This window comes from Ctenopharyngodon idella, chromosome 12 (genome assembly GCF_019924925.1).
Source record: "Ctenopharyngodon idella isolate HZGC_01 chromosome 12, HZGC01, whole genome shotgun sequence".
NCBI classification, from domain to species: domain Eukaryota; kingdom Metazoa; phylum Chordata; class Actinopteri; order Cypriniformes; family Xenocyprididae; genus Ctenopharyngodon; species Ctenopharyngodon idella.
In genome coordinates, this window is record NC_067231.1 from 20969684 (window position 1) to 20981752 (window position 12069).

The 12069-nt window shown below is 38.7% G+C and overlaps 1 protein-coding gene across 1 annotated transcript; it reads left to right on the top strand.

Moving 5' to 3' along the window:
• Nucleotides 1-427: 427 nt before the first annotated feature.
• sh2d4bb (SH2 domain containing 4Bb) lies at nt 428-8920 on the top strand. The gene is made up of 8 exons (XM_051913900.1): nt 428-915; nt 2619-2778; nt 2930-3083; nt 4635-4773; nt 4871-5180; nt 5413-5540; nt 6940-7160; nt 8622-8920. The coding sequence occupies exons 1-8, from the start codon at nt 753-755 to the stop codon at nt 8712-8714; spliced, it is 1368 nt and encodes a 455-aa protein (XP_051769860.1). The 5' UTR covers nt 428-752; the 3' UTR covers nt 8715-8920.
• The last annotated feature ends 3149 nt before the right edge of the window (nt 8921-12069 follow it).

Here is a 12069-nt window from a genome sequence, read left to right on the forward strand (position 1 = left end):
GGTAGGGAGAAAGGGACAGGTCAGATAACATGCCTATTCTCACACAAGCACATACATACTACGGTGTATACAAATTAATCTCAAATTTTCCTATTGCATCCATAATTACATACAAATTTTTCTCTCGTAATAATATGTCTGTTTAACAATTTGACCTCACGGAGTAATTGCTTGCATATAGCTGATTTCAATCTGTTATTTTAAGCAGTTATTGTGACAGAGTTGTAGCCTATTTTTGTATGAGGCAATTAATCCACATCCGTAGATATATTTTAACCTGAAAATAAGCTGGAAAAAACATGTAGAGCTGTCACACACAGGTAGTAGTGTCAGACACACCTGGCCTGTAGGGTCACTGCAAGAGACAGATAGAGGGCGGAGAAGGTGAAATTAAACCCCATAAAGGATCTAAACGTAAGAACAAAACACCACTGCAGGATGTGAGTAGTGGAGAGACAGAGACCATACTTGGGTCAAGATTAAAGGAAGGGATGCATTTGTGTTCAACCGTTGTTGAACAGAGAGGTATATAAAAAGGAGGGTGAAAGGAAAGAAAAGGCTTACAGTAGTAATGACACACTCAAAAAGAGCCTTAGATCAGCTGTGCATTACACTGGACAAACCCTGGGACTTCCTCAGCCAGTGAAGACTGATCCTAAGAGACAGACAGACAGTTGGACTTACAGTCTGCAGTGACTAGAGACAAAGGTCAAACGATTTCGAGAGGGACATATACTTGGCAATCTGTCAGGATGATGCAGCAGATTCTTCAGGATATGTATATCGAGCCTGACCTGTTGGCTGAACTCAATGAAGAGCAGAAGCAGATCCTTTTTTATAAGATTCGGGAGGAGCAGGTGAGGCGCTGGAACGAGAGGGAGAGAAGAGACCCCAGCCAGGCTGTAAACAAGAAGAGTGAGTCCAGGGTTCATTTTGTACCTTTATTTGATGATGTCTGTATGAGTTATACAAATGAAACATGAGTGTTTTTTAATAAATGGTGTTTCTAAGAAGTATTTTGACATTTAAGCCACATCTGAAAATGTATGATGTTGTCTTTGCATCTAATGATTAGATAAATGATCAAACAAAGTAGCATTTATTAACTTAAAGAAAAATTACACAAGCACACTTTTCAAACCAAATATTGGAAAAGAAATTTAGTTCTGAAAAAAACCCTTGCACTATTTGGTATTTTGCACATGTGGTAACACTTTAGTAGGGAACACAAATTCACTATTGACTTTTTCCTCAATAAACTCCTAATTTACTGCTTATTAATAGTTAGTCAGGCAGTTGTTAAGTTTAGGTAGGATTAAGAATGTATAATATGGTCATGCAGAATAAGGCATTAATATGTGCTTAATAAGTATTAATAAACAGCCAATATTCTAGTAATATGCATGCTATTAAGCAACTAGTTAAAAGACCCTAAAATAAAGTGTAACCGAACATTTGTTATCTGTGATCATTTGTAATGCAAAATTCTGAAATAATTCCATATAAAATATTATTCAATTCTAGATTAAGACATGATCACATAAGCATTTCCCTCGTAATGTTATGTTTGTTATGTAATTGCTGTCACATCGGGTTAATATATTTATATATATATTTAAGTGGTAACACTTTACAACAAGGTTTCATTAGTTAACTACTTTAATTAACATGAAATATGGATTTTATTAACAGCTGGATTTTTATTAACTAACATTAATAAAGATTAATAATATTGCTCATTGTTAGTTCACATCAGTTAATACATTAACTAAACAGTAATATTGAGAAATATTAAAAGAAATGTTTTCTATTTTATTATAGAGTATTTATACAAAGTTCAAAATAATGCATTTTTTGTCACTTGTGGCCAGTTTAATGCATCCTTCCAAGAAAAAAATTGATCGTCATAAATTAACTTAATTGTTCATATTGTTTTGCCCTTTGAAGCTAAGTATTTAAAAAATGTTCTACTAAGAAATAGAAAACTATTTCTTTATAGATTGTTAAAATGTGTAATTTTTTGCTCCGTCAGCATCACCAAATGAAATTGCAAAAATAATGATTGTTTTAAAACAGGTTTGAACACTTGCCCATCTTCCCTTGTTCTGACAAACAGACAGTCCCGCCTCAAACCAGTGTTGCTGCGGGATGCTGAAAGACAGCACTGTGTTGAAAGCACGACAGAGCCATATAGTATAAAAACTTTTTGGGGAAATCAGTCTACAAATGACTTACTCGCAGAATCTTTGCATATTAAAGGGGATAGGAGAAAGTACATCTAAAAAATTATACACTTCCACTTTAAGGCAGTGGTGCAAATGAGCTGGATTAGATTTACATTTTTTAGCAAGTGCAATCTCACTGGGTCGAAGAACGTCACATATTGTGTCTGTGCACTGACAGCTAATGTCTCCTTGTTTTCAGAAGTTCTTACATTATCTTGTTCAGTTGTCATGTTCCCGCAACGTACAAAGGATCCCAGTAGGATAATCTCTTCCAGCTTTGTCGCGCCGTCTGTGTTATTTTGTCTTTATCTTATCTGAATTCGGTCTGATGGGTCTGGAAAGTGTTTTTTTATGCCATTATTTCACTGTTTGCTGTGTGGTGTCTCTTCCCAGGCGACCTCAGAGGCATTCAGTGGCTTCTGGGCTCAGATGGCGAGGTATGGGTATGGGTAATGGGGGAGGCCCCGGGGGACAAGCCCTTTGAAGCCATTGTGGAAGAGCTGATGGAGGAGAGAGCCAGGAAGCAGGCCCAACGAGAGGCACAGGAACTCCGGTGAGAGAACCATGGGACAGGGTCAAGGGATGGGAGCAATGGGACTCAGAGGGTGGGTGAAGATTGACAGATGTGATTCAAGGGGGGTAATAATGATAAAAGTACAGGGGGATAGAAAGCGCATCACTCAAGTTCTGCTGAATTTCCTGAGGCGTGTGAAGGAGGCAGAGATTGAAAAGAAGTTTCGAGATGCCATGGCGAAGGAAAAGGCTCGCTTCGTGGCAGAAAAATGGAAGGAGGAGACAGATGACAGAAAGGCAGCCAAGCAGGAAGAAGAGGAAGATCGCATTAGAGAGGAACTCAAGGTGGGTTTGGCTGGAGTATGTTCCTTTGAATATATGACAAAAACACAGAATATTTTATGCAATTTTTGAGAGGGTGACACAGTTCTAAAAAAAGCATCATGCCTCGTGTCCTCTAGCCAAGTGGATTTTTAAAGTTTTAAAACTAACTAATTTTTAAACTAAGTAATTTTGTTCTCATTAAAGGGGTGGTTGATTATGATTTCACTTTTTTAACTTTAGTTAGTGTGTAATGTTGCTGTTAGAGCATAAACAACATCTGCAAAGTTACGGCACTCAAAGTTCAAAGCAAAGAGAGAAGTTTTCTTTTAAAGAATTCTCTGTTTAAGGACTACAACAAATGGCTGGTAGGGACTACAACAAGCTTCTTCCCAGGTTAGTGACATAACTAACCCTAAAATTTACATAAACCCTGCCCCCGATAACATGCAACAAAGGGGTGATGCCATGTTTAGTTGTTGTAGTAGTGTTGTTGCCATGCCGTCATTTTCCGCTGGAGTGCTTCACAAATGAGGGTCAATTCAATGCTGGATTTGCACAGAAGATTAACATGACGGCACATGCTAGTCGATGAGTTGAATCAACTCCACATTCAGAAATATCCAGATGCATTCTATAAGTTGTAACTTCTTCCCGAGTCTCTCCATCAGTGTCCGACTCCGGTTTGAACAATGTAAGGCTGAATGCCGTTACTGACAATTGTCATTTTGGCTGCGTGAGATTCTCCAGCTTTGCTGTTGTTGAGCAACCGAAGCGCAAGCTGTTAAAGCTCCACCCTCTTCTGGAAAGCAGGCCAGGAGCAGCAGCACATTTGCATTTAAAGAAACACACACAAAAATGGCGTGTTTTTGCTCACACCCAAATAGGGGCAAATTTCACACGCTATAATAAATGATCCATGGTTTATTTTGAGCAGAAATTTCACAGACACATCCTGGGGACACCAGACACTTATTTTACATCTTATGAAAGAGGCATTATAGGTCCCCTTTATAAAGTTTTCAAATGAATAGTGCTTTTTAAAAAGAATATGTTTATATATATATATATATATATATATTTTTGATGTCTTATGTCTCTATATTTTTTGTCTCATCTTATTAAAACTCTTATAAAGCACCCTTTATAATACATTTATAACCCCCTACAAAAGCTTAATCTTGATCTCAATGGCTCAGTTGTGACAAAAGATCCAATAGTTAAGGGTCCTTGCATTTATTCTTCAACCAGTCCTTTAATTATGGTCTCATAATAAAGATTGAGGTTAATTAGGCTTAATTACTATGTGTTCCATGTTCTGAGAATGAATTATTTAAAGGTTGGCAACCTCTCAGAATGTAGATAGTGATCTCTGAGACACAAGGCCAACATTTGTACGCCTGATCTATAATAGAGTTGAAAGCACTGATGTTTGGGTTAATGACATTGTCCACCGAATTAATCATTTATATTCCCAGCTTAATGGCACCAGAAATGAGAAAACTAAAGCAAGCCGCAGTGAAACTTCTGTGCCTTTGTGTTATCTAGGGCTGATTCTTTCTCCTTTTCTCACAGAAATGTGAGGAGGAAGAGAGACAGAGAGGCGAGGAAGAAATCCGCCAAACGGAGGAGAGGAGAGCAAAGGAACTGTACATCTCTCTGAAGCAGGAGGAAAAGAGGAGTGAGAGAGATGACAAAGAATGGCAGGAACAATGTGAGAGAACAAACGGACTGGGAAAGAAAATGGGTAGTTTGGCTGCTCTAATATAAAGTAGCTTATTTCTATTCAAATTTCTCTCTGCTTCCCGCAGTGCAACGCTCCAAGGCAGCGGATGAGGAGATGAAGTGCAAGGCACGACGGGCTAGAGATGAATACAAGCGCCAGTCTCTGCGGGCTATCGAGAAGGGCCTGGTGGCTGGACTCAGCGGCCTGTTCCATAAGACACACCTGAACGGATCGGGTCACAACCGACGGCACGTCACGGTCGTTGAACATCCGACCCCTCCAGCTGAGGCCAGCCATTCACCCGCAACTAGTGCTGGCCAACTTGCTTCAGGCCATTACAGGCGCAGACAACACCGTCGTTACAGCAATCCAGTCACACAGTCTCTCACAGAATGGTAAAATCAATAAACGAATCAATGATAATTTATCACAACCATACCTCATGTATTTGTTTACGAGTGTGATATTGTTTTTATGCACCAATAATTTGAGTAGTGTAACTTGCGTTCCAGACAAAACATACCACTCGCATACTCTGGTCTGTATGCCACACAATTAAGTGAAACAAACAATGAAACATTTAAAGGCTAACCACACATAACAAAACTGTCTTCCACTGCCTTTCAGCCCAGTTTGGATTCGTCCACCTAGGCCAAACTCTCGCGAATCCATCATTCGCTGGTTTAAAGAGGAACAGAGACCGAGACGAGCGGGCTATGAGCGAAGCAGCAACACCATCGCCCCCTGGTTCCACGGTAAAGACAGCTAAAGCGATTTTAAGGACCTTTCATAGCTCACGTCAGGGCTTCAGCACAAAAATCATCCAGCGCTTTGACCTTCACACAAAAAAAAAGTACATGGAGGGGCGATTTCACAAGATAGTAAACTAGAATTTGTTCTCATGACTCAATTCATTCCCTCGTTTTAGTAAATCGTGGCGACATTGAATAGTTCCCTCATTTTGATTTAACTAAAACAAAGGGAATGAATTATTACAATGTGGCCATGATTTAGTAAAACGAGGGAACAAATTATTATATATCAAGCACACAATTTACTTAAAATGATGGGGCGAATTAGTAAAACTTGCTGAAATATTAGTAAGTTGTGGGAACATTAATTTATGGCCATGATATACATATTTTTTCCCACAAGAAATGTTTCCTGAGCAGAAAATCAGCATATTAGAATGATTTCTGAAGGATCATGTGACTGAAGTAATGGCTGCCGAAATTTCAGCTTTGCCATAACAGGAATAAATTACATTTAAGATATATGAAAATATAAATAGTTACATTACATTGTAATAATATTTTATAATATTAGCCTACTGTTTTACTGTATTTTTAATCAAATAAACGCAGCCTTGGTGAGACCTCTTTAAAAACATTTAAAAAAAATCTTACCAACCCCAAACTTTTGAACAGTAGTGAATAGATGAAAAACAACTCAAGAGCCAAAATCATGTAGGCCTGTGAAAAATTACAAGCAAACGTGCAAAGCTAGCAAAAGCTTTGCAAAGATAGACACATCATGAGAACTGTCCGTTAACCATTGACTGCACTTCAAAAGGTCAGTAGCAAACGGGTCATTTGAAGTTGAAATAGTTTGAACTTTAAGTGGCACATTACAACGCTTGACCGGCGATAGGGTATCGCTGACGCTGCACTCCACAGAGTTCAAACGCATTGGGGCAACGTTGACAGAAGTCATGTAAAAAACAGCCACTGCTGTATTTCTTAGAAATGGACTCACCAGTTTAGTGGGAACGAGCAGTCGTTCAGTGGTGGTGGTAATGAAGAAAACATCGATTAAATTGAGAAGATAATAATGAAAGAGACAGAAAGAAGAGGAAATAGGCAGATAGAAAAACTCAATAATTCAAAGCTTGTGCCAGGATTAGTGGAGCCACAGTGTGTGGCCTCTGATTGGACAATGATAAGATTAACGACCATCTGAGTGACGCTATTCGACCAGGAAACAAGAGAGAGCTGCCAGCGTCACTTCAAGATCAGAGCACAACACCTGCACTTCCAGCTGCACTCTCACTCAACATCGCTCCATATCTGCCTCCTCCTGTCTATCACTCTGCCTCATCCTGTTTACGGCTCTCCATCTGTCTTTCTCACTGTCACCCATCTCCTACCTCTGCAGGAATAATATCACGGCAGGAGTCAGAGGCTTTGCTGACGAATGCTGCAGAGGGCTGTTTCTTGGTCAGAGTGAGTGAACGAATCTGGGGCTACACGCTGTCCTACCGCACCACCTCTGGCTTTAAGCACTTCCTTATTGACGCCTCGGGTGATTATTACAGCTTCCTAGGTGTTGACCAGAACCGTCACGCCACCTTAGCTGACCTCATTGACTTCCATAAGGTAAGCTCTCTTTTCTGGAGTACATAAAGTCTGATTTAAGAGATTGCTAGCTAGCAAGAAATCGAACACAATATGTCTGTGAAAGCAAAGGTCTCGCCATATGTGGGTTAAAAATATTACTGTTTGAAATTCTCCTAAGTAAAATGAATTTTTTTTTTTTAATTAATGTGAACATATTTTGTCATACAAAGAAAAAGAATTGCCAAACAAACATTGGATAACATAATATTGGATAAAAATGTATAATGTACACACTATAATTAAAGGGATAGTTCACCCAAAAATGAAAATTTGATCTTTATCTGCTTACCCCCAGGGCATCCAAGATGTAGGTGACTTTGTTTCTTCAGTAGAACACAAATGCTGATTTTTAACTCCAACCGTTGCGGTCTGTCAGTCGTATAATGCATGTCAATGGGAACTCCATCTATAAGAGTCAAAAAAAAACATGCAGAGACAAATCCAAATTAAACCCTGCGGCTCGTGACGACACATTGATGTCCTAAGACACAAAATGATAGGTTTGTGCAAGAAACCGAACAGTATTTATATCATTTTTTTACCTCTAATACACCACTATGTCCAACTGCCTTGAGCACACGTACGGCATCCGGTGCGTGAGGTCTGAATGCACTCTGATGCCGGAAGTGATCGCTCGCACTCATTGACATATACACACGAGACATCACTTCCGTCATTAGAGCCCATTTTTAGACCTTACCAACCGGATGCTCAAGGCAGTTGGACATAGTGGTGTATTAGAGGTAAAAAAAAAAAAAAAAAAAATGATATAAATACTGTTCGGTTTCGCTCACAAACCGATCGTTTCGTGTCTTAGGACATCAGTGTGTCGTCACGAGCCGCAAGGTTTAATTTGGATTTGTTTTTTTGACTGTTATAGATGGAGTTCCCATTGACATGCATTATATGACTGACAGGCTGCAACGGTTGGAGTTAAAAATCATTATTTGTGTTCTACTGAAGAAACAAAGTCACCTACATCTTGGATGCCCTGGGGGTAGGCAGATAAACATCAAATTTTCATTTTTGGGTTAACTATCCCTTTAATATATACACATATATATATATATATGTGTGTATGTATGTATGTATGTATGTATGTATGGAGAGAGAGAGAGAGAGAGAGAAGCCCAACAGTTTTCAACATTGATAAAAAGAAATGTTTCTTGATCTGAAGGATCACATGCCACTGAAGACTGCTATAAAGACTGCAGTCTCTGAACTTTTTCTGCATACTGAATAATACTACCGTCGTAGCACGACTGACAAACACGCTCACAGGGCGATCAAAGACCCCATGGGGCATTAGGAACATAAACGTGGCGAGCACACCTGTCCTTCCATCTGTGCGTTGGATGCAGAGAATTAATAGTGTTGCTATGCCTAGCTGTCCTAGGACTGATGTTGATTTCGTTGGCTGATGGTCTGCTTTTCCTCCAGGAGGAAGTGATCACCACGTCTGGAGGAGAACTACTCCAGGAGCCCTGCAGACCGAAAAGCTCCACAGCGGACTACGGCGGGCTTTTTCTGTGATGTTTTCCCTGAAACTCAGAAGGCATCAAAGCTCAATTTGGCTATACCATATTACTTGCATTTAATTCCTTTCAATAGCACTGCACAGCTTTTACTTGTTGTCTGCCAAGCTTCTTCTGTCAAATGTACATAAACACTTTTTATTTGCATTAATTTGCTTATTCGGTTTCAAATTTGGGTGATAATAAAGGTACAGTCACATCAGACTTTAACCATGCAGATTGCACTTCTTTGTCTCTGCTGGAAAATCCAGCTTAAGATAGAATATGGTAACTGGTCTAAACTGGTGATCCAATCTAGTAATTCATTTTGGACCAGCAGCAAACCAGTCATACCTACTTATGGTTGTCCAGACAGGTTTTAGAACATAATGACCAGTCAAAGATCAGCTTGGACCAGCATATCACTAGCTTCGATCAGCTACTTCATTGTAAAACCCATCTAAACCAGCCTAAGCTGGTTTACTGGTCCTAGCTAGTCTCCCAGACTGGTGAGGCTGATCTGTTGGCTGGTTTTAGAAAAGTTTTTGGCATTTTTTTTTTTTTTATCTGCTAAGACTTAGGAGACCATCTTAAACCTTAAATTTTTATCTAATTTTTAAAAGCTTAATTAAATTAAAAAAAAATTAACCAGTCTAGGCTGGTTTAAGCAATGTTTCAACTGTGCGGGTCTTCTACTAGTCAAATATTGGTCACAAATATAAATGAACCAAATGGAAACATTGGTTTGCAACCAAAAAAATGAAACGCACGTTCATATTCAAAGTGTATTGTGACCACCTCAGCCTTGTAATGTTTCAAGTGCTAGTCCTTCCACCAATTTTCCAGCCTACACAAGTGTCCCTCTATGATTCCGCATGTCCCTGAGCATCAACAGTTACTGACTACAGTCTGACTTCCAGCACACTCACACAGAGGCATAAAGGAGTATCAGGTTTCTGTGAAGTGCATGGCTGACCTTGCCAATCTACACATTGTTCAAGGGGAAGGAGCGATTTCAGCTAGCAGCACTGACAAAGACCTAACAAACACACTGTACAGTGAAGTAGGGGTGCAGGGTGACAAACTGTGATGAAAGACAACGGAAAAAATAATGGGAAAGAGTTTCAGTTTACCCATATATTTCCAGTCAAGCGGGTGTTTTTCCGATGGCCATCAGCAATTGATAAGACTGTTGTGTTGTGGGGGGTGGAGGAAAATGATATACTTATTGATATACCAGGCAGCCGATGACAGTCAGAAAATGGTAACAAACCCATTGCCCTGGACACAAATGTTTCCTGTCAAGCCCCAACCAATGTAACATGATGCTGTCAGGCAATAAACTGACCCAATGATCTACACAGAACCTGCTACCAAAATTTGTCCAGTAGATTTATAAAAAAAAAAAAAAAAAAAAATCTAATTCAGCATTGTAATATAAGGGGAAGAAAATACAAGAAAAACTTTTGCAATTACAATTGCAGAGCTTGTGGCCAAAAAATAATAAAATAAAAAAGAATGTGCATTGCAAAACTATATTATGTTTCATGAGGGTTCGAAACAACAACCTTTTGCTCACCAGCATAGATCAGTAGCTACCAAACCACACTGTAATAACTTGACTTGCTAAAGAGAACACAAAAAAATAGCTGCTGCTACAACAGCCATATTATTTATTTTGAGAAAAAAAAAAAAAAAAAAGCTGCTTTTTGGCCATGATTTGAAAATCAACTCAGGTAACTGCTCAGGTACCTTTAGAACATGTCAGTGAAGCTTGACTTCATACACTGAAAGATGAACATTGTATATACACTGAAAATATACACTGAAAAATACAGCAGTTTGCAGCAAAGTAATTCAAATTCATGGTGAGACAAAATGGGCAACCTTGGGGAAGAAAAAAAAAAAAAAAAAAAAAATCGGTATATCTAGACTTGTCAATAATAATAATAATAATAATAATAATAATAAAAGACTTACACAGACATATCTTAGGTTTTTCCAGCTTGATTAGCCTAAAGTGTTTTCAGACCCTCTCCAATCAGCTTTCCTTCAACATGGGCTACCACACAATCTCAGCCAGAAACAACAGAATAGCAACCACAACAAACAAACAAAACATATTAGGACCTATACATCTTTGGTGCTTGTCCCCTAATAACACAAATACACCATTTAGTTTGCTCAAATGGCCCAGTTTGTGTGAAAACAGTCATGTTTAAGGTACTAGGTTTATATGAAGAGGAAGTAATGATTGGGTTTTACAGTCTTTACGGTCTAGTGTTATTTTAGTACTATTAATACACTATTGTAGTATATTTTTAATATTTTGAAAGTTTTATTCAAGTTTAAATTTTAGTAATGTTATTATGCACTTGTCATTCTTATTAGTTTTTTTTATATTTTTATTTTACTTCAATTCATTTTCATTTTTAGTGTAACAAAATAATTTTAGTCAACAGTAACAGCACTGCCACAGGCATCAAATCTTCAGACATCCATAGTTTTGTTTTAGCACTTGGTGATGCTAGTGTAAGTAACTACATATCCACAAGCAAAATTGTATAGTACGCTTCATTTTCTGAGTTATGTCCGTGAAATAGTGTATTCTTATAATTACAGAGATTCTGATAAGAGACATATTTTCCAGTGTTTTCTGTGCAGCTGTTCACAGAGACCGCCATTATTTCAATTAATTCCTCCATGATAGTCTATAATTACTGTATAATCCATTTTAGATAAACCCGCCCTAAACAGAATACAAGTCAATATGCCAAAGGTCTGGCTGGAGCGTGCGACTACTCGCCAGCTGATTCAAACAAACCGTGCTGTTAATTGCTACCGAATAGAGACGGGTTCAGGACAGACTTGTATTAGTCCTGAGAGACACTCGGTTTTGCAGGACCATCTCAGTGATGTTCTCTTCCTCTAAAGACACCAAAACACCTCACACGCTTAATTACCACCATCAATAAATCTCAATCACACATATGGAGACACTCCCCGCACTATTGAACATCTGTCCATACAATCCCTGATGCTGACAAATTGCAGTACAGTTGCTATTCATAGGCTTTTCATCAACCTGCCGTTTTGCTTTGTGAAAAAACAAAAACAACAACATGGAATCTGGAAACTGCTCAGCAGCAGGCAGCGGATTATGTCTGACAAAAACAAAAACGGACAAAAAGCACACCAACTCACTAATAATGGCTAAAAAAACCAAGGCTGTCGCTTAAAATCAGAGCCTGCAGGATAAAATTTAAGGGCCAATGAGTAGGCTATAACAAAGAACGTTAGTGGGCACTCCATCCCCTGCTCAAGAATTCATTACAAGCTGATTTCAATGAATTATGACAAGCATCAAGCAAACA

Bases quoted from the DNA above. Each gene is read 5' to 3' on its own strand.
- sh2d4bb (XM_051913900.1), top strand. From the start codon at position 753: ATGATGCAGCAGATTCTTCAGGATATGTATATCGAGCCTGACCTGTTG. The intron at 2,779-2,929 runs GTGAGAGAACCA...GAATTTCCTGAG, and splicing joins CGAGAGGCACAGGAACTCCG to GCGTGTGAAGGAGGCAGAGA. The intron at 7,161-8,621 runs GTAAGCTCTCTT...CTTTTCCTCCAG, and splicing joins ACCTCATTGACTTCCATAAG to GAGGAAGTGATCACCACGTC.